A 24303-nucleotide genomic window follows, 5' to 3' on the forward strand; every position below is an offset into this window, starting at 1 on the left:
GCTAGATCTAATAAAACGAATTGATCCATAAAGACAGATAAGTCATACTTTCTAGCATAACTGTAACACTTTAAACTGGAATAATATCTTTATCCTTATTACAGTCATGGTTAAACTGCAAACACATGATTATAACAGAATTAGTTTGACTTTGAAGTCAATAGAGAAGGCAGTAAAGAAATACTTGCTATACATTGGCAGTGCTGTATGAAATGTTTTCAGATGTGGCTGTTCAAATAAACACGCACAAAAAGTTCTGTGCAGTGTTCCTTTTCTTTGGTTGCTATGGGAATGAGCGATACAAACTTGTTAAATGGTTACTCTCAGTTCTCCCAGATACTGTCTGGGTGAAAATAAGTATAGCCATTAGCTGGCCTTTGGAAAGCCTCCAGGAATTTGCAGAATTCCTTTACAAGAGATTCCCCTCCCTTCGTCTCTCCCTCTCATCAGTCATCAAATGGGAAGTCAATAAAAAGAGAGAGGGCAGAGGTAGACTGAAAGAGTGTTGAGTGTTCTTTCTGATATGAGAGATAGTTCATGGAGTGTTCAGATAATCCGGGAACAATGGACATCCGTGAACATTTAAAAATCTTTATAGTGTTTTTATTGTTTTATTTTTGGTGGTGTTGATTTTGGACTCACCACCACTTAAAACTAATATAGATTGACACTGCTTTGTCAGTTTTAGATAACCACATAATCTTATCTTTGGCTTCTACTTCACAGTCTTATCAGAGGTCAGTTGTGTTGTCTGAGGCTCTTTGTGATGTTGACTACATTCGTATGCTGTCACTACCTCTGCTGGTTTACATACTATTTAACTAGAGTTTACATACTATTTTAATAGTCAACATGGAGTGGAAAACATTATTTTCTAGAGGGATTTATATACTCATATATATACACATGGCAAATCTAAAGAGATGAAATACATGGATTTGTTGTGTAGAGGATCATCCAGTGAGTTCAGGTCATGGTATATGAGGATGGAAACTGAGCTGATCCAAATGATACAATGTTGCATATCTGTGTGAGTCAACACTTTTTTTTTTGTATTTTTTTTTTTTTACCGATGCATGACAGTGGCTTGTTGTTCTTGCTTATCACTTGACTTAAGCAAGGGGCAATAATCTCTGTGGTACTATGGAATGATCTGGCGTTCCAGTTACACAAACTGCAGATAACACGGAGAATGCAAGCTTGACATGTGTAAATAGGGCCTTGTGTTATCCATTATATTTGACTTCCCTCTGCTCAGTCAGAGACGGCAGCTGTGACTGTAGTGTTCAACACTTTCAGGGCATTTATGAATCTGGTCATCATGGTGGGTGGGGTCCTTTGTCAGATTTGTTATTTCTTTATTGACATGGCATTTCTCAACATTCTTCATTAGTAAAAATTTGTATTTAATTATTTTATTTTATATATTGCAGTGTGTTGTGTTTAACCATACAATTAAATGCATATAATTTAATTAGTTATTATATAAAAAAAAGACATTTTGATCAAATAACTTTAGCCTGAGTATGACAGCTCACTTATTTCATTTAATGGCCTCGTTTCTGTTTGTCTGCCTATCTGCTCTAATATTAATATCAGAGCAGACAAGCTTTAGAGATGTTATGTTATGTTGGAAGTCACTCATAATGGACATTTTTCCTTGAAAGATCCAGTCAGATGCAGGATTTGCGCTGATATATGACATAAGTGCATCGTTATGTGAAATATCTTTATAGAAGAGCATTATCCGTATACAGGGAGAGTAGCATGTACTGGATCTTTGAGTAGATTTTCCAGGTATCATGGCAGTCCCAAATACGTGAATGTTTGTAGAAGTCTTGAGTAGAGATTGGAAGTGTGGGATCCATGCCAGCAGTGTTAAAGTGGTGAATTCACACACTCACACACACTATAATCCACACACCACCTGACCAGGCTCTAACGTTACACTCACAACCATTAAGAGTGTGTGACTTACTGTGAGTCACAAGGCCAGACCTAAGTGCAGGGGTGTGTGTTTAGTTTGTGTGTGCTCACATTTTAAGAGATTTATCCAGGATTAATCAGACATGTTTGGGTTTGTAAAGTGCTTTTGACTCCTTGACTCTGGAAACTGGAAATAGGAGACAAACATCAGCATGTGTCCCTGAGAAAAGTGCTTGATTCTCTGTATACATGCGTAATATACAAACTCAAGGACTTTTCCACTGATGGGCACACATTCATTATGAGTGTTTAGTCATGCCCTGGAACAGCTCAGGCTGAAAAAAAAAAAAGACCTTTCACACATCACAAGTGAAACTGAGAAAAAATAAAGCATCAGAGCCAGCGTGTTACAGTAATTTTACTGGTTAACAAGAGTTGTTAGGCATTGCATTTTTAAATAATTACGGTGTAAGACCTGAGACATAGAGATTTTTGCCAGTAAAAAAAAAATCCTCAAACCACATACTTCTGCCCTGGCAACCACCCATAGCACTCCAGCATCACAATAGTTTCTTCTTCTGCTATATATATATATAATTTAACTGTAAGCTGTTTGCCAAATAACAACAATTGATTGGCACATTCATATAAAATCTAATTGATGTTCAGACTCAGGGTTGTCTTTCTTTTCCCTTTATGAACAAACTGAAGTGCTATTTTTACAATTCTATGTGCACTGAACTGTTATCAGAACAGCTGTCTTTATGCACCATTTAGAGACTTCAACCAAACACCCATTAGAGATTTTACCAAAAACAAGCATTTTGCAAGAAGTCCACCCACAGCATATTCCAAAACTGTTAAATGCCATGGTTACCACATAACGCCTATCTATTGTGATGCATATATTTGTCAGTTGAGGGGCTTGTTATCAAACTAAAATATCAGAAAGCTTATCAGGGTTATCGACTTCACACCCTGACTGAATTCTGTGGTAAAATAAGTCAGACTTTAGAAGATCAACCAGGGAATAAACATTACGAGCAGGAAGGCCCTCCTAAAAATAAAGGTTCCAAAGGGGAGTTTTCACAGTGATGCCATAGAAGATTTGGAATCTAGTGTGAAGAAGATTTTAATAATCTTGTTCCACTAAAACAATAACATTTTGTGAAATGGAAAGGTTCCATGGATGTTAAAGGTTCTTCATGAATACATCGATGCCAATAAAGAACCTCATAAAGAAAGTGTGCCTATAGTTAAACCAGTTCAAAAACAGAAATGTCTGTGGGGATAAAAACAACCGCCCCTTTACTGACTCGAGGTACGAGAGTAAATAAAGGTCTTTCAAGGACTGCACAGATGTTTGGTTACTATTATTCATTCAGACCTGTCATCATGTTTTCATTATAAGCGCTAAGCTCACACATACAGCAGACGGCGTACAACATCATACACACACATTCGACTCAAGCTTATAGACGTCTTGTCATGTATTTGTATCTTATCTTATCGTCATGTATTTGTGTATTTGTATCGTTTCTGGGCTCTTAATCTCACTTCCTGTAACCATTCTGATATGTGTCACACTTCCTGCGGTTTCCCTGGAGACGAAGCCATAAATAAACACCAGCGGTTGGTATAAAAGCAGAGACTGGACACTTGAATCATCCACTGCATGATTCAGCAGGAGACAGAGAGGCGGGAATATAAGGGAGACGGCATCCACAAATGTAACTTCCTTTTCTTCTAAACTGGTTGTCGATAAGACGGTCATTAAACCGATCAATCAGATGAAGCCCTCAGACATCCAGAAGACATTTCTGTAGACTTGTGGCTCTTGGCTGTATGACGTTATTTCGTTTTTGATATTGTGTGTGAATGTTAGAGCTGATAATCGTGTCCAACTTCATTTGAATGAAGACGTTTGTGGTCACACAATCATGAACAACCGGGATTCCCCTTCTAAACGTGATGTTGTGGTTTAACTGCAGTTGATCAGGGCAGTCGTGCCCGCATATCTTGTCTACTTCAGACTTCCTGTTTGGTTATATATTATATCATTTTGTAGTTCAAGGGCAAACCGTTTCAGTGAAAACATTGCCCTTTCTCTCTTTGTATTTCCATTGTATTTCCTACAGCTCTATTGTTGTAGAATGTGAAATATTTCCTGACACAGAATGCATCTTTTAGTTCAGCCTTGTGCTCAGTCAACCCTGAGGTCATTATCATTATTGGATGCACCTGAAATATATTCTATTATGTCATAGACTGGCGCCACTGTTACCATGGTAGCAATTTTAATAGATATATATGATGATGTAGAAGAGTCTGTGTATTCATTTGCTGAATAAAAGTATTGTTTAATTTTAAATAAGAATAAAAAATAAATAAAATAATAAACTTACTGACTGGTATGACAACTTTTGAATGGTAATATTTTCAAAAGCAAGTTGGCACTATGTTACAGTGATGATTTCAGTTTCAGTGTATTTAGACAGTACAAATAATGTTTTTATATAAACACTACATGTTGTTCCAATGCATTTTGACAGAATTAGACAGCAATGCAATATTCTATATATTGTATCATGGTACTAAATGATCGCCATATGGCACCCCAAAGTACTTGGGTACAAATGTTGATACTCATTTTCTATTCTATGCTGTTTTAAAACACTTTTTATATCATATAATAATTATAAGTGGTGCTAATGTGGTAGAAAAAAGTTCAAGGCTTTTCTCTAATGTATATTCAAACTCCAACATTTCTTTAATTTTAAATATTGGGTGGTGATGGGGGGCTCACCCACAATGATCAAATATTAATATGAAATAGGATACTCAAATCCTTGTGTAATGTAATGTCTCTACAGAGAGATGTGAAAATCTAATGAGAGAACTCTAATGAGAAAAGCGCTGGCTGGTCGGTTGGAGGTTAATAATAAAGCCTGAATATGTTGAGACTGTAGTGAAGATTCCAGAGTATATTCCCTGGGGACAGTGTTGAGAGGAGAGGGCTAAGGCCAGTTATTTCTGTGTCTACTGAATAATGTGTTTCACTGAGGACAGAAAAGCATGCACGTCTCTAGCTAAAGTTCGTGAGTGATGTATATAGTCTTGACATAGATCTAAAGACGAAGAGTAAAGGAGAGAGAGGGAGGAATCAGAGAACCTCTCCTCTGTCAGTAACTCTAATTATGCAACGCTGAGAGATTTTAAAAGCTCTGTCACGTGAAATACACAATGGTAGAGGCTGTTTCAGAATGAGTGGGCACTGGATTGCTTTCTGGAATGGAGAGAAGGGAGGATAGATATGTCAGAGGAGTGATAATTGAGAATGGAAACCTCCTCCTTCTCCTCAAAGTCATAAATAGTTTCAACTACATTTGCGCCATTACTAATTTATTGAGAATTGAGCACATGTTTGAAAAGACAAAACTAAAAATTTTAGCTGGGATCCTGAGAGAAATTGTATCTCTTTTTACTTTGTCAAGTAAAATATTTCCTAATGAGTCATCTTAGAATCAACTACATGTCTCCAAACAATACACACTTCCCTTCCTAAATTAATTAGTGTTTTTAAATGATTCAGTTAAGGAAATAACCCAACAACTCACAAGTCTGTTTCATTCTTGAATGAATCAGTGTTTTTGAACTATTCGCGTGAATGATTAAATGATTGACACATCAGTCTCATTTGTTTCTAATGAATCAGTGTTTTTAAGCAAATCGCTTGAGTGAATGGATAAATGGTTCATTCATAGGTTTCTTTCGTTCCTGAAGGAATTCATGTTTTTAAACTAATTTTCTGAGAGAATTATAAACTAATTATGGATCATGAGTCGCCTTTGTTCCTAAATCAATAAATGTTTTTTGAAAGAATCTCTTGACATGAAAGAATCTCATCACATTATGTTATGTTGATTCACAAACAAATGGCACTTATGAGCCAGTTATTTTTATGAATATAGCCAAAAAGACTCATGTAATGCAAAAAAAGTCTATCAATGTGATTGCTCCTTCAAAAGTGCTTAAAGTACAGAATCATAATCATGATGAGTTGAATTTGAATTAGATTCTGAATCACGGAGAGCCACTTTAGCCTCAGTTTGACTTTGAATGCCTTACATTCACAGACACACACACACACATTTTTTTTTTATTGACCTGTGTGACTTTCAAGATTGTAAACTGTGTAAAGTGAAACACTGCACCATTTCGCCAATGCCCAGCTGTGTTTGGACCACACTGAGATTCAAACTGCTACATGAATATAACTACTGTACACTGTACTGTTGGCAGAAATCATGGTCTAAAGTGGTGGTCTGTGTGTAAAACTCAATGAGAAGAAAACCGTGGGATCCAACTTCAATTTCAGGCACAGCTGGCCACCGGATGAGTCTCATGGGCTGGCAGGGCCCACTCAGATGTTCTGTCTGAATGTTTTCTTTGCTTCAAACCATGAGAACCACACTTCATAAGGTAGTGAATGAAGCCAAGATGACAGTGAAAACTGGTTAGCAGGCTTTAAGACCTTCTCATAACTCTGCAGGAAGAGTTCTACAGATCCCGAAATGCAAATATAATCTGTAAGCAAATAGCCAATCCCTTCAGCAGTAAATTGCATACTTTATAAGGCCTCCAGAATCTCCTCTTTATGTCAACATCCGATCAAACAGAGTCATATTTGTCTTAGGCAACACATTCCTGCAATATTTCAAAGGTCAGAGTTGGGTATCTGGAACAGACTCTGGAATGAAACTCTTGAGTACTATGCTCCGACATGCTGAAATCAATACTCCTCCTGTCTGACTAGCAAATATCTGCGATTCTGAGGACCACTGTGTACTCCAGATAGGCAGGAAGCCATGATAAGAAACCTGAAAAGAAATCGGGGACTGCAATATCACTGAAATAGTCACTGAAAAGGAGAACTGATGTGGTGTGGTGTTAGAAGTTATTTGAAAACCAGAAGCTTGAAAATTCAGTCGACAATGAGATAAAACAGTGTTTCTGAGCAAGGAATCTGCACAGGCTTACTCAAGAGAAGCTGTTGCTCTCTGTCAGTTACTTTGGAACGACTTAAGTGCATCCTACACTGCTTCTCAGTTTTACCAGATCTCAGTTAAAATTCTGAGATCTCAATATTTAAACAAAATAATAATTCAGTGTACAAATAATCTGAGCCATGCTATCCATGTATTTGTATTATAGCAATTGTCTCATTTGTGCTTATTTTTGCAGTATATTTCCTAAGGAATTTTAGGCAAAATAATCTGAAATCAAATAAACCTTATGTCTTCTGAGTTATGAAAGAGCAAAAATATTTACATAAGCATGTTTTCAAAAGCACACAACTCGTTGTTCTTACGCATGCACCAACATAGTCTCAAGTGCATCTTGTATTGTTATGCATTCAGACGACAGAGCAGATTTTGATTTATGTAAAGAGTTTGAAATGTGTTTGAGCAGAACACCTGTGCATTGTTTACAGGAGCAAACATGTTCCCCCTCTGAATCAATAAACCCAAATGCTATATGTGTACTTCACCGTGAGTCTGCTTGCCTGTGGCTTCTGTTTCGGAAGTGTGTGTTTGTACTTCAGAGGAACATGAGAACTACAACTCCACTGTACTTTGGTGTACTCAGGGAAGTGTAGAGTGAAGGTCACTTTATCAGTGACAGCCCTCAAGTGGACCTCTGAACTAAAGAAAAGCAATGGATTCTGTCCGCTGTCTGCAAACTGTCAGAATCATGTCACACCTGAGCAGAAAACAAACCTGTTTACAATCTCAGATCTTAAGATCGCTGATAAACAGAACTTTGACAAGGTTAAAAGGCATTTTTCTTTAGACTAAAAAGGGCAGTTCTTCTATTTTCTAGCAGTTTAGAGATTATTGATTTTTTAATCTGAACAGTCAAAGGTGAAGAGACAATCAATTCTAATCATTACAGTGTGCTTAACTAACAGACAGAGGTGAGAAAGGTGTAAAATGTCAGTCCACTTAATTAAGAGGACTAAGAAAGAAACTGTCAAGCTGTTCTGATGCTAATCTTGTAGTTTATCTTCCTAAAAAGAACATTTGAAATTAGATGAATGGTTAAGCAGCTTCTGGAGGGTCTGGAAGATTTATGTGTATCCGACTAGACGAGGAGTGCTGGGAAAGCTCTTCCTCATGCCCATGCATTTCTCCTGATCCAGGAACAGAGAGTTGGCTTTGACTGACAGGTCATGCTCCAGAGTAACTTTGGTCTTCACCAGGGTCTGGAGAGTGTTTTCAGCCTCCCTCAATCTCTCTCTCAGTTTATGAATGGTGTCTTCAATCTCCCTCACCTCTGTAACCAACCTGAGAAAACAGAGAGAGAAAGACTAGGAGGTTTGGCATCTAATTTTTGCATCATTATCTAATATATATATATATATAATAAAGCAAAACATCCAAACTGTTTCTTGGCAAATATTTGCATTCATTGATATTTATAGGGCGATCACCTGTGATGAGGATTGTCTCTGCATAGTTCGACGTTGGGTCTGCGAGACCTCTCTTCCAGACGTGTCTGGGCCACTTTAAGTGGGTTCTCTTTGTCTCGGATAGCCTTTTTTAAAGCTTCAATCAACGTCTCGGTCTGGAAGATTTCCTGAAGGGTCTGGAAGTAGAAGCAAGAAAGCAAAAAAGAGAGTTGATTAAGTGACAAAGTCACTTATTCTCTGTGTCTGACTTCTCAACCCTTCACAAAGTTAAAACGATCCAGTCAGGTACGTTTATTTCTTCTGTATATATCATAATGAACAGTCTAAAGCACTTATATCTGAAATTAGGCTGGTATGGTTTTATTCTGGGCAAAATTCCTACCCATCCACACAGCCATGCCAGGACAGAGTGAGGATAGAAAAATCAAACAATAATATTCAATAATCCAATAATAATAATATTCAAAATTAATAATAATATTTTTGCATTAAATAATTTGTGGATTATTTGATACTTTCACAATTTCTTAAAATTGCATTAGACTGATTGATGTGTCAGGGATCTGAAAGGGCTTTATAGTTCTAGTTACAGCCCATCTCATCCTTCTAAATGCATGATGGTCATGAAAAATATTCAGGATAAGGTTTAGTTACAGAGACAGGCACTCCCTCATGAAGACGATGTGATGTAATCTCATTTTGACCAATCAGCATCATGAATGGTGGTTCTTTATTTGTTACCTCATGCCTCTGATAACAGCCGTCAAGGGCTTTAAACATTATAGACAGCTGACAGAGCTTCTTCATGCTCTCCATTAACCTCCTCAATAACAGACTCCAGTGTTTAGAGGATCTCATCTACATATTTTGGGGTATAAACAAGCAGCCAATTTATTTTGGGTCCTGTCCAGTCAAAGTGAAGCAACAAGGACGAACTAGGATAGATCCTATTATTACTAAACATCGGGTGAAAAAAGAGTGGTTAATAGTCATGACGTGATGTTCAGCTTCCTGTGATTACCTTTGCTAGGTGGGCCTGCAGATTGTTCTTGGCATCTGCCATCTCGGAGATGCGGTTGGTAAAGGACACATTTACAGAGTTAAACTGGTTCCACATCTCATTTGAAGTGGCGTTGAGCAGAATCTCAATCTCATCACGGAGTTTGTGAGAGGCGGCGCGTTCGCTCTGAGAATGCAGGATGTTGTCGTCAGTGAACTTCGACCAGGAGTCTGGAAGACTGATACTGGTGAGACCATAAAGAGAGTATATTATAACATTATTAGGACGACCTTAACATATCCTGAAAACAGAGCGTAAAACTCACGATGGGTCCATGCGATCGATCCCTCTATAGTAGCTGATTCCATCAGAGGTGTTCCTGAGATGGTGACACCTATCATCAATTCTCTGTGCTGTGACCTTGTCACTCAAATCTCTCTCCAGCTCGTGCTGTGCTGCACGATTCGACCTGAGGATATTAATGAACATAACCACATGCAAATACGCCTTTCTCAGTTGTAAAACTTCAAATATGTTTTTTTAAATGGACCATATGAATGCAAAATTGTATTTTGGGGTTAATATTATTATTAGTAGTATTATTTTCTAACTATTTTTATAATGCTTTCTGCAAGACTCACGCTAGTTGAGCAATAGCTCGGTCTAAATGCCGCCTCATTCTCTCCTGACATGACTTAATCACTTCCACTTCCTGCAAAAAAGGCAAAATTAACTTTTGCAAATATAGAAATTATAACTTCTTAGCATTTTTTTACATTTATTTTAATGTGAGAAGAATTGTATAGAAGTTCAAGCATTCATTAAAGAGTGAGACATGAAACTATCAAATCTTACTGAATCAGTTACCTAGGGAAGGCTACTTTATACAATTATATGACATTTTTGACCACATAATGCCACAATTGACCAATCAGCATCAAGTATTCCAGAGAGCCATGTATTAAATTTAATGTAATCAAAAAGAAAGCATAAGCTTAAGAAAGCCCCTTCGCAAAATGATTGATTTACTCATATTCCTAACATGAAGGCTGATGTCACCTCACCTTAATCAAATCTTTCTCTACGCCATCATGAACCAGATCAATGGACATCCGTTTCTCCCTGTGAAACAAGCATTCCTGAGAAACCTAGAAATAGAAAAGAGTGAGAATATATATTTTTTACATTGTTTATATATATATATATATATATATATATATATATATATATATATATATATATGATTATGTAATAGTATATATTTTTAAATGTATTTTATTTAATTTCATTATTTTATTTTATTTTATTTTAGAGTTTTCAGAATGGATATAACTATTGCTGCAGAGTAACAATAACTGATGACAGCGCAACACACAGGATAACACGTCCTCACTCAAAATGTGACAATGGAAGCTCTAGTAAGCAATTCCATCACTATGGAAACGTCTTCGTCTTGTGATCATTCTCGTGGTCGTTCCTGTGAGGTGTCAGCACTATTTTGGAACTCATTCAGCACACTTGTAGTCAGCATGTTTTGGTGTGGTTTCTAGGGAAACAGTCTCTTACTGTGACTCAGACGGGTAACTCTGTAAAGACAGCGGTGGAACACATTGAGGTCACTGGAGATCTAGTGTGCTTTGTGCTCAGTCTGATAGAGTGTGTATATCTTACACCCCTCTAGGTTCTGTTACCAAGTGGTTTCTAACAGTGGGTCACCTGACACTCTACTGTGGGCTTTTCTGGTTACTGGGTCTTTAGCTAGATCATCGTGACCCTAATTAGTTGTGGATCTGATAAAAAACCACTAGAGCTGTACCATGATAGCATTCCAAGCATGAATTAAATATTTGTTACAATAGTAAAAACAAGAAATGACCTTTAAATGTGTTTAGAGATGTAAAATGTGATGTTGCATTAAAAATGATGGTTTTTAATTTATGTTAACTTGGTTAAAGGAATAGTTCACCTTAACATGAATATTCTATCATTAATTATTAACCTATAAGACCTGCGTTTATATTTGGGAAAATAAGTAAAGATATTTTTTTGATGAAACCAAGAGCTTTCTGACCCTGTATATAGACAGCAACAGAACTACCATGTTCAAGACCCAGAAACATAGTAAGGACATAATCGGTTCAACTTTAATTGTATGAAGCTATGAAGCATGCATCGTGGTACTCTATAAATTGTGGTGGACTCTGACCGTAAGAAAATTGTTGAATAAAGTTGTTATTTTTGTTTTCATTGCTCACAGAAAGTATTCTTGTTGGTTCATAAAATAAAGTTGAACCAATGATGTCACATGGACTATTTCAACAATGTCCATACTACATTTCTGGGTCTTGAACGTGGTAGTTCCCTTGATGTCTATGGAGGGTCAGAAATCTTGGATTTCAATACAAATATTTTAATTTGTGTTCCAAAGATGAGCGAAGATGAGGGTTAGTAATTAAGGACATAATTTTAATTTTTTTTGGGTGAACTAAGTCTTTGGGCTCTATTTTAAAGATCTTAGTGTAAAGCGCACGGCGCAGGTGCACTCATGGTGTGTCCAAATCCACTTTTGCTAATTTAATCGGGGCACATGGTCTAAACGGGGTGTCCGCATTCTCTTAATGAGTAATGGGTGTTTCTTGGGCGTAATGTGCAATAAACCATCCAGAGTATCATCTTCAATTCCCTTTAAGAACCAGTTGCGCTCGTGCCATGACGGATTTGCTATTTATCCAGTGGAATAAAGACAGAACAGAACAGACAGAAATATACATATATTTAATTAGCCTACAGAAAAATTCTTATGCATTGCAATCCTTTAATTTGTAATATTTATGTTTGTGTGCTGCTGTGCGTCCCTGTGTTTATTGAGCAGATTGTACGGTCTTTAAATAACAAAGAAAAAACATTGCCAGACTTTAGACCAGGTTTGAGTTGGTCTATACCGCAATCTATTTTCAGCTCCTTAAAATAGCATTGCACCAGAACACACCTATTTTTTAGACCAGCACGGCCATGGGCGCACAAATGAACGCAAATGCATTTGCTAATTAAACGATGTGGTGCTGGATGGAAAAATGCAAATTAAATTTATTGTTTTATTTATAATATATGTATTTTTTATATAATGATTTACATACAATTTTTACTTTTTTAAATGATTTATGAATTATATTACCTGCAGTGGCCCTTCAGTCTCAACGAGTGCTCTTTCCAGCCTTCTTTTCACATCCATTAGTACTGATATCTCTGTCACCATGTTGTCTATCTCATGATTGAGCTCTGATCTCCAGAAGCTGATGTCGTTTAGTCTTTCTCCGATGTTCTTGCTGGTGGTGTCCTGAGTTCTACGGGTCATCTGGTCCTTATCCTGGATCATTCGGATCGTGTCCCTCCGAAGCCTTTCGGCACTGTTCCGGGAGGATTCGGACTCCCTGTAGTTACTCTGGTTGGACTTGTACCAGTCCTCAGGCATGTAGCGTGTACTGAGAGCTGTTCTGTTAGAGGGGTAGAACATGGTCTTGGCCCGGACTAAGTCCAAGTTTTCTCTTTGAAGGGCTGATACAGTCGGGATAGCGCTTCCACTTCTAAAGTACGAATTAGTCCTCCAGGGCATGTTTGAATTCTGGTTGAGGGTCAAGGCTGGTTGGTGGCTCCTATAACTGAATGCCGTGGTGGATATGGCGGGCAGGAAGTGGCTGGTTTTGGGCCGAGTGTAAGTGGCCATCTGGGTGGATCCAGTTAGCTCCATGTGTCAATTAATGAGCCACCTTTTTCTTGGAAAATACAACAGGGTGTGTTTTGGTGTTTTGAATGTGTACAGTCTCTTGTGGTTATTAATAACTACATGCCTGGGATGCATGTGTGTGTTATGGTAAGCGTGATTTCACCAAGTACAACATGTTCCTGGATCAACATCCTTGTTGATTCTGGAACAACATTACAATCAACCAATCAGAATTGAGATATAATTTTTCAGGAAATGTCCGTTTTAGGCAAAGAATCAGGATTAGGTGCTTCTACACCCCTTGTTAATCAGTTATAATTTCCCACTGATATTATAATAAAATATGGGTAGGGTTAGGTTTAGGGGTAGGGATTGGGTTAAGTCTGTATTTTTGTACAGTAATGTTGATCTAAGATCATCAGAAGACATTGATCCAGGAACATGTCTTACTTGGAAAAATCACGGCGACCTGTGTGTTATACAGTATGTGTTGTATATAAAGGTGCTGGTCATATAATTAGAATATCACCAAAAAGTTGATTTATTTCACTAATTCCATTCAAAAAGTGAAACTTGTATATTCAATTCATTCATTACTCACAGACTGATATATTTCAAATGTTTATTTCTTTTAATTTTGATGATTATAACTGACCACAAAGGAAAATCCCAAATTCAATATCAGAAAATTAGAATATTGTGAAAAGGTTCAATAAGACACCTGGTGCCACACTCTAATCAGCTAATTAACTCAAAGCAGCTGCAAAGGCCTTTCAATGGTCTCTCAGTCTAGTTCTGTAGGCTACACAATCATTAGGAAGACTGCTGACTTGACAGTTGTCCAAAAGACGACCATTGACACCTTGCACGAGGAGTGCAAGACACAAAAGGTCATTGCAAAAGAGGCTGGCTGTTCACAGAGCTCTGTGTCAAAGCACATTAATAGATAGGCAAAGAGAAGGAAAAGATGTGGGAGAAAAAAGGTGTACAAGCAATAGGTATAACCTTACCCTAGAGAGGATTGTGAAACAAAACTCATTAAAATGTGGGGGAGATTCACAAAGAGTGGACTGCAGCTGGAGTCAGTGCTTCAAGAACCTCATATGCAAGACATGGGTTTCAGCTGTCGCATTCCTTGTGTCAAGCCACTCTTGAACAACAGACAGTTTTAGGGCACTTCATGCTTCCTGCTGCTGACCAACTTTATGGAGATGGAGATTTCATTTTCCAACAGGACTTGGCACCTGCACACAGTGCCAAATCTACCAGTAACTGGTTTATAGACCATAGTATCCCTGTTCTTAATTGGCCAACAAACTTGCCTGACCTTAACCCCATAGAAAATCTATGGGGTATTGTGAAGAAGAAGATGCGATATGCCAGACACAACAATGCAGAAGAGCTGAAGACCAATATCAGAGCAACCTGGGCTCTCATAACACCTGAGCAGTGCCACAGACTGCATGCCACGCTGCATTGCTGCAGCAATTCAGGCAAAGGGAGCCCCAACGAAGTATTGAATGCTGTACATGCTTATACTTTTCATATGGCCAACATTTCTAAAAATCATTTCTTTGTATTGGTCTTAAGTAATATTCTATTTTTCTGATACTGAATTTGGGATAAAATAAATAAACACTTGACATAAATCAATCCGTGTGCAATGAATGAATATAATATACAAGATTCACTTTTTTGAATGGAATTAGTGAAATAAATACAAGTTTTGATGATATTCTAATTATATGTCCAGCACATGTATATATAATTTAAAACTGAAGTAAAAAAATTGCCCGTCACAATACTCAATTCACACAATAAATGAAAATATAGATATCAGTATAAATATAAGTATAGATAATAAAGTAATTGAACTGAAATATTTGAATGTGCAATCTGTTAATGTTATGAATGAAAGTTATTATAGCTTGTTACTTATAAGGCATTGGAGAACTTTTAACACAATGTTACTGACCTCTTAAAGAAGAAGAAACTATTTAAAGCTCACTCGTTTGAAATGTTCTACTAATTTAGCTTTTATTTACGTAAGTACTAATACAGACAGTATGAAAAACTTGCCTAATTGCAAGTCGTTTTGAATAACATGAGGATGTGTAAGCACAAATTAAATATCTGACCATAATACTATTTGCATTGCAATGTTTTATCTTGTCCAAAATGCACCAAATTGGTAAAAAAAAAAAAAAAAAAAAACTGAAACTGACTAAATAAATCGAGCAAGATAATCTATAAAAATCTTTATGCAATAAAGAGCAGTAAACTCACCTTGTGTCTGAATCTCGTCTGTCACTGTGCACCGCTGACAGGTGTATGCGCGCACCTGTGTGCAGAACAGTTGAGACCTTTGCGTGTGCGCGAGAGATCTCGAACGGTACTGCTGTGCATTATTGATAGACAAGCCCTTCAGCAGTGATCATTCCGCGAATCACTTCCCTAAGAGCTCAGTAGAAAGCACAGTTATCCAACACTACTGCTGCTTTAGAGGCAGGTAACCCATGACAACCAAACACAATAAGCATAAACATATACCAATAAAGCACACACACCATGTACATATATAATGCATTTATGTAAATTGATGAGTATATACATATATATAAAACCAGGGTTCAATTATCTTTTTATGTACAGTGTATCTCTGGAACACAAAATGTTCTCTCTTCATGCTTTTCTGGGCACTTGGACCCCCTGATGAGTTAATGTACAAGTCTCTAAACCATTGAGAATACATGAGCTAGCAGTTCAGCAGGGTCAAAGTGATCAGCCTTGATGAACTGGGACAAAGGGTTATTCTAACCCTCTGACGGACATGATCATTTGGAATACTTTAATGCCATTTTGTGCCAAGCATGCTACTGAAAGTACAAAAATAAATGATTTTTTTTAATTTATCTGTAAGATTTATATTCATTTATAAACTGTGTTTTTCATTTGGAACAGTAAATAATAGTGCATATAAGAACAATCATTCTTAACTCTGCATTCAGGGCTGGTGTCTGAGAGAATCCCTGTGTATCTGGTCTAATGTTTCAGAAGTGATGACACATGAAAGACTTTCAGTGCTGCTTTTATTCATGTCTCAAATGACCATCAAACAAAACAAGCTTGGCACAATGACACCTGGATACTGTTTATGTGCAGAGAAAATAGTATTTTATTTCTGTAGGAAACATGACACATTTAATATTTCATACGTGAAATGGGCTCAAGTTCTTGCAGCAGGGGTGTGGCACATCTGGACAGGAAACACACCTGGAAGTGTGAATGTAAATGTTGAGTGCAAAGGGAGAACAACCTCTGCTGACAATTGTACTGTATAGACTAATGTTTTATCCTGTCTAGAGGATAGAAAATAATTATAGCGTTAGTGGTATTTCAACTACAGCGTGCAGCTGGACTGAAGTAGGAATTTCTCAGTATAAAGCACACACCCTCAAGAAACTCAGTACGGCATATATACACATTAAAAATGTTTTGTCAGTTAACTTTTTTAATAAGGACATCATCATTAACATTATATACAAACATTATATTTAAAATAATTACTTAAAAAAAAAAAAAAATGAAACTATCATTATATTCTAAACAATAATTACAATTATTTTAAATAAATAATGTTAAATACACATCCCAACAGGAAAATAATTGTTTTTAAATGTTAAGCATGTATATCACTCACTCACCAATGGATCCTGAATGGGTGCCGTCAGAATGAGAGTCCAAACTGCTGAAAACATCACAGTAATCCATCCAAAATCACAAAAACTATTATTTTGACCAAAAGTGACAGTTTAAAGTAAAAAGTTGAAATCTGAATCCAAAAAGATCTGTAGCTACTTTTGTTTCATCACAACTTTAATAGTCGGATCACTAGAATATTAATGTTAAGTGTTGGCAACCATCAAATTCCATTGTTTTGCAAAAAAACCCCACACTGTCATGGCTACCATTATTTGTACACATGTTTATCTTCCTGAATGGGTGCAATCTGAGCTATGAATCAGTGAGTTAGGTGAGAGGACACCTTCTAATTATTGCATGGCTCTCAATACCTTTACTCCCCCTCCATGAGGATGGGTTACCGCTGCCTTATCAATAATTGATTCAACAGGAAGAGAGCACACTGAGCAGTTTACCACAGTATAATCATCCGTGTGTCTTGCTACAGATCAGGCAAGATGTGCACAAATGCGTTCAGGACTGAGGCTGGGTGTCGGGTGTTTATCCTGCACTGGGCTTGTGTCTCTTAGTTCTGAAGAGGGTGTTGACATGTATTGACTCATGCAAAAGGAAAATCGCTTTGCCGCTGAAGTCATTCTTTATGGCCTGGAATGAAACATATGGGATTGTTTTACTGTGGAAGGAGGGAAGAATAAAAACCACAGTGAATTTTTAGTAGGATTATGTAAAAAAAAAAAAAAAAAAAAAAAAAACATAAAAAAATAAATAAATAATATAATTTGTTTTATTGAATTTAAATTAATTTATTGATAAATTCATCGATTTTCCTTGGACAAATTAATATTATTAATTTAACTATTTATTATTTTACTACTGGTAAAGTGGGTGGTTTAGAATTTAGGAACTAATATCTAATAATAAAATAGTTCATAATAAGTTCATGAATATACATTAAATAGTTATCTGTGTTTAACTAATGTGTTTTCCAAAGTGCAACTTTGCTCACATTGTTGGAAGTTGCTTGTACATGGCAAACCTACAGTAAAGTATACTGTTATCATAAATTAAAATTAATTGAGTAATAAAGTGAAAAATTGTTTTCTTAATCAGTAATTTGTCTCTTTTTATTATTTTATTTTATTTTTATTAAGAAACTTTTTTTTTTTATTTGTTGCTTAGCTGCTTAAATATCAGCCTCAGCTTTTTAATGCAATGTTTTGGACTTTTGTTCCCTTGCTCTCTTTGCCAACAGATCAGAGTTCCTCAACTTGTGCCCCCCAGCCCGAGCCCCTCTCTGTTATCCTGCTGTGGTTTTCTCCCTGATGTCTGTGTCTTTGATAAAATAACACTACATGAATTCCTTGTTAGGCAATCCAGCCAACAGCCTACAACAGGGAAAGAATAACCTCTTCTATTATCATTATTATTATTATTATTATTATTATTATTATTATTATTATTATTATTATTATTATTATTATTATTTCAATGTGGACATTTGATGAATCGAGTGTTTGTGATGTGAAAAATTGTTTTCAAATGATAGTAAAAAAAAACAAAAACAAAAAACAAAAAAAAAACTGTTGAATTTGTTTCTCTTAATTGCAACTTTATGTCTTGCAATGGTAACTTTGTCCGATTGGGATTTAATATCTCACAATGAGACATTTATATATTTTAATTAACATTAAGAAATAATGCAGTTTGAGATTTTGCTGCTGAACCACAGCTTCTCACCACGTGGTCTAATATCACAACCGTCGGTTTTCTGTGTCAACATTGTAAGCTGAGATTCAAAAGGCGTTGTGCCAGCGATCTACTGTATCACTCAACACACATTCTGACGTACACACACACACGCACACACACACGCACACGCACGCACACACACACACACAATCACACAAACACATGACATTGCCTCTACCCATTTTGAATATAACCCTGTAAAGGCAAGAAGAACAATCCCACAGTTGATGTCCGTTGCTCTTCAAACTATTTAATAAGAGCAAACTCCTCCCCAGTGCCCATGGGCTTCAGCCTAGAACGTGAGTGTAACTTTAGAGTATCCCATATTTACCCTAGTACTGCGTTTCTGGAGGGTCTGCTGTGTACTACTACATGCCACGAAAGCGTGAGAGGACAAACCCATTTTACGAATGCTATGGAGTCTTGCAAAGAGTATTGGTTTTCAAACTGTAGAGTTAAACAGATTGAATTGCGGGCTTGTTTTGTGCAAAATGGAAATCTTTTTTTTTATTATAATTTTTTTATTTCTTTATGTAAACATTCACTAGATGGATGTCTTTGACATTAAAATAAGTTCAACTTAAAACAATAAATAAATATTGATAATCTTGTTTTTTTTTTTTTTTTTGTTCTACTGCTCTTTGACTTCCAAGTGACTGTTTGTTTTTAATATTTTTTTTATTTTTATTTTATTTCAATGCCTCAGGTCTCACTTTTTTGCAGTCCTCTGCACTGCTTTTCCATAATTTTTTTTATTTTATTTTTTATGTGTGACGATGGACGTGTTTGATGGTAATAATGTTTTGTGCAGTGTCTCGCAAATAACATACAGTAGTGTCCTAAAAATATAGCTCTCAAGTTAAGATAAGCTCAACTTAAAAAAAAAAAAAAATCTGCATTGTTTTTTTTTGTTTTGTTTTTTTTTTTTTCATTCCACTTCCCAGTGTTTGCACTGTTTTTCTTTTTTTTTTTTTTTTTACTTGTATCTTGAGCTGTATTAAATTGACAGGAGTGTCAGATACAAACTGTTACATGCAAAACGGATATTAATGGATTAACTGAGGTGCTTTTATTGTGAATCAATGCTCTCGGAGGGTTGGGATGGTTTTCATCTGGCTGGTATTCCAGAGGATCAGATGGATTGAGAGAGAGAAAGAACCTGATGCTCGATTACAATGACGGCACTGCAGGCTTCAGGTTTCCATGCTGAAGAGGCTTTGATGGCTGGTTATCTGAGGTGAGGTAAGGATGGACATTCCATCTACATTCCTCCTCATTACTGGGCCATAATTCACCTCTCCCATGCACCCTTACACAGAACACACATAACAAATGAAGTCTGGAAGTACTTACATAGAGGAAGAGATGCTATTTACTATCTAAACACCATTGAAATTCAGGAACATTGCATCAGGAAGGGCATGGTCAGGTCTGTAATAATTTGGGGAGGGTCTGTGTTTACCTTTCCTCTCGGACTCCATCAAGTGTCAGTCACGGAAGATTGAACATCCTGCTTTGTTTAACTAGTGGCCTCCCTTTCCTCTCTAGCTGTATATTTATTCAAACTTGCATGACATCAGTCTTGCAGTTTCTTTACTGATGATCAAGAGATTGAGTTAAATATTTCCAAATAACATCTCTGAATTAGGGATCTTATTGGCCACATGGCAACCATAGTTTCCTGACTGTTGCCATTGGCTGCCATCAGTCACACCAAACAGGAGAGTAACCGAGGCATTAAATCTGATTGGCAGATAGCAGCCCCCTACTGAGACATAGGCATTTGGAATATAATTTGTCTTTAACAGTATGTTTAACAGTGTATGTGTGTGTGTGTGTGTGTGTGTGTGAGAGAGAGAGAGAGAGAGAGAGAGAGAGAGAGAGAGAGAGAGAGAGAGAGAGAGAGTTGCTAACTGAGTGTTGGGGTCTATAAGAAAGTAACATTATCATTGTTTCATTCTGCTTTCTTAATGCTGACAGCCATAGTTTTATGTTTATTTTCGGGTTTATACATTACATGGTAATAAAAGCAAGTAAATATGGTCATACTTTGTTTTAAGGTCCAATTTTAGGACAAAGTTTGCCTGGATAAACTCATTATTTGCTGCGTACTAATGGTTGGTAAGGTAATTGTTCAGTTTAGATATGGGGAAGCATTCAGAATAACCCATTAATATGTGCTTTATAAGTAATAATAAATAGCCAATATGCTAGTAATATACATGCTATTGAGCAACTAGGAAATAGTGAGAATTGATCATTAAACTAAAGTGATACTGTAAATATTTTCCAAATAATATTTTGATTTTATATATAGGATATAAAAAAAAAAAAAAAAAAAAACTGATAAAACGTATCTTAAATTATTTTTGGATGAAATATATATTAAATTGTGGAATAAATGGAATCAGTTTTAGAATAAAATCATGAATACAATCATGAATAGAATCATACGGTGCATGTCGATCAAATTGTACGAGGTCAACAACGACAGTCAGTGCATTTGCTTTATATTTTGGGGGTGTTTGCTTAAGTCGAGATAGGATCAGCATTTGGAAATCCCTGAATGTCTCAAATGGAAAACGTGGCGATGTGAGAAGCATTCTAAGTGATTTTTGGAATGTCTAATGTTGAATCATGTGCTATTCAGATACTTAACTGCCACATTCTAAGCCTCAGTGAATCTCCTCCTATAAATATTCCCAATGGGTGTTCACTTTAATGGCAAATAGAAGCCAACGCTTATCCCTACTTGGAGGAGGGTGCATGGTCCTAATTAAGGTTTATGTAGATGAAAGTACATTTGCTATCTCTTTAGCTCAATCCTTTCGGCAGAAAGGTTATCGCTGGCAAGCAATGTGCTCATTAGCGCTCCTACTTTGGTTCCTGGATTAAGACAGGCCTCTGTCTTGTCCATCATTCAGTGTTAGGATGGCCAATAGTAGAAGATCAAAATACACCATATTTGAACTGAGAACCCTGCTTCTTGGCACAATCCAAATCCTTCTTCTGTGCTTTGCTGATGTTGATATTATAGGCTAGAAGATGTGCATTTATATAGAGGTGGGCCATAAAAATCACATCGCCTTTTTTCATATTGATGTTGCAGATGTTTTATTAAACACTTTTGGTGCATACAGTGAATTTTCCACAGTTAAAGGGATAATTATGTCTTCATGTACTGCACTCACCCTAGTCAACCCCAAAAATACTACAGACTGCATCTGTCAAGCTCCAAAAATGACAAAGACTATCTCACAATGATTTGTTTATTTTAATTGTGTCATGTATTATAGTTTTCCGTTGTATTTTAATTTTGCCATGTTCAAAAAATAACAAAGCTCAATCAATTAAATAAAAATAGAAAATTGCTAAATAACATTAAAATCAAAGAACTGGACCAGTTGAGCAGCAAAAGTTACAAAACTGCCTAAAAGGGGTCAAATGATGTTGCTAAAAAGAACATTATTTTGTGTTTTTGGTGTAATGCAATGAGTCTATGTGGTTTAAGGTTAAAAAGAAAAAACGGCAGAACTTTATTTTACAGTCCTGTTCCCCATGTACATACTATGTACTTATTATAGTAATTACAATAACTATGTAATAACTAGGCAATAAACCCTAAACCTACCCCTAAACCTAACCCTACCCCATGTAGTTACCTTGTATTACCAGAACTTTCTTAGATAAATAAACTTTAAGTACACGTACTGTATAATAAAGTGCAACCGAAAAAAAAACATTATTCTACATTTTTTACAAAGCACAACGTTCTGAAAAGCGAAGTGTACACTGATTGGCCAGCTATCCAGTGCGTTGTGATTGGCTGAATGTTACACCCCCTTTCCATACTTTGATTATGTGTGTCCCAGTGCGATGAGACAAAACCAATAAAACCCATTACAAACGAGATATTTGTTGCATCCACTTGGGACATAATATATATATATATATACATATATATATATATATATATATATATATATATATATATATATATATATATATATATATATATATATATATATATATATATATATATATATATATATTTTTTTTTTTTTTTTTTTTTTTTTTTTTTTTCGTTTTTTTTTTTTTTTTTCATGGAGGAAAATGCTAAATGGTTATTGTGGCTCTTGTGTGAAACACATCACAAACCACAGAGTTTACCACGTATCAAAGTGTTGTACAGTTACAAAAATATGAACTATCATAAGGAAATAAAACAAAATGAAACTTACATATTAAAAATACATAAATACAGTAGCTTTACATATGTTAATCTTGCATATATTTAAAGATAAAAATATATTCACTGAACATATATTTATGAACACCTGAATGAAGTGAACGATTTCAGTTCAGAAACAGATACACTTTTCAGATCTTTAACTCACCAACAGAGAAAAATGTAAACAGAAACAGGTTGAGAGAGTTTGACAACAGACTGAGAAAGGAGCTAGAGATAGACGAGATTAGATGGATAGAGATGGATATCAAGCATAGACAGACAGAAACCACCACACATGTCTGACAGCACGCTCAGGCTGAAGAGCCAGAGTTCCTGCCTGCTGAGCATGAATGCAGGGCTCTGTTCACCGTCCCAGTCATCACATTCCTTCAGAGCCACATGGCCCAGTGGAGGAGAGGGCAGCAGTCATGGAGCCTGGCCAGGATCTAACTTACAATACATCCAGTCTGCACACAGGCCTGCCAACAACCCCGTCATGCTCCCAAAATGTCACAGCTCATTGTCCGGCGGTTTGTCTCTGACGTAGGTGTGAAGAGCATTGCAGCCCTGAGGGATCACTTGGTCACTAAACACTCATTATGGATTAAACTAGCATGGTAAATGGTAGTTTTACCAACCGGAACAGACATTATGTTGAGAAACTTTCAAAGCTATAATTAAAACATGATGATTCACAATGCAAAACACAGTACAATAGTGTAATAAAACAGACAACATGTAAATTATGTACAGCTGCTATTTTACCTTGTAGAACAAGCTACATAGAATTCCGATTAATGTTTTTTTTTTTATGTATATTTTAGGAAACAGATTCTCATTCTCACCTCTGTTTCATTCTCTGTTTACTATCACGTGTACAGCATTTTTATGCTTCTCCTGGCATGTCAGAACTTTGTATACCCTGAAACCTGCTCCTCCAGCTAAGACAAAAAAGTATGTGTAGTTACAGAATGTAGTTTAATGCCTTTAGCGCCCTTTAAATGTGTGCCTTAATCCCTCCATAATGTCTCATGCATGGGTGTTCCTCCTAAAAACAGATTTAGCACACTGAAGTGGATAAAATGCTGAATGGATTAGATTTTGGAGCATTATAGGGTGTGTCCATCCTGTGCTACTGTTTCCATCAGATGATTGAAGAACATTAAAATGAGGAACAGTAGTCTTGTTTTGCCAGTGCATTGCATCAAAGCCATTTTTAATTGTTAGGAAATCAATGCCCTTTCCCTCTCTGGTCAGGGAGTGTTACTACACTGTTTTGTGGCAGACAGGAAGGGTAACTCCTTGTTTTAATCTCTGGAGTTCAGCCAGCTATGGAAGGAGTGAGTCATCTGGTAAAATCGTATATAAATACACTCATAAATACACACAGAGAGAGAGAGAAAGAGGAGCGGTTAAATTGAGATCTTGGAGTGATTTATAGCCATACTGTACTATATAATACACAGATGTTTCTCTGGTACTATTACATATGACAACTG

At 36.4% G+C, this 24303-nt stretch overlaps 1 protein-coding gene across 1 annotated transcript; it reads right to left on the reverse strand.

Moving 5' to 3' along the window:
• Positions 1 to 7830: 7830 nt before the first annotated feature.
• Positions 7831 to 15718, reverse strand: LOC128025462 (tektin-3-like). Its single transcript, XM_052611862.1, has 8 exons — positions 15409 to 15718; positions 12574 to 13171; positions 10463 to 10546; positions 10040 to 10110; positions 9724 to 9867; positions 9420 to 9642; positions 8420 to 8574; positions 7831 to 8273 (listed from the first exon to the last, which is right to left on the reverse strand). Exons 2-8 carry the CDS (start codon positions 13144 to 13146, stop codon positions 8057 to 8059), a joined length of 1467 nt encoding a protein of 488 aa, XP_052467822.1. The 5' UTR covers positions 13147 to 13171; positions 15409 to 15718; the 3' UTR covers positions 7831 to 8056.
• Between the last annotated feature and the right edge of the window lie 8585 nt (positions 15719 to 24303).

This window comes from Carassius gibelio, chromosome A12 (genome assembly GCF_023724105.1).
Source record: "Carassius gibelio isolate Cgi1373 ecotype wild population from Czech Republic chromosome A12, carGib1.2-hapl.c, whole genome shotgun sequence".
Classification (NCBI taxonomy): Eukaryota; Metazoa; Chordata; class Actinopteri; order Cypriniformes; family Cyprinidae; genus Carassius; species Carassius gibelio.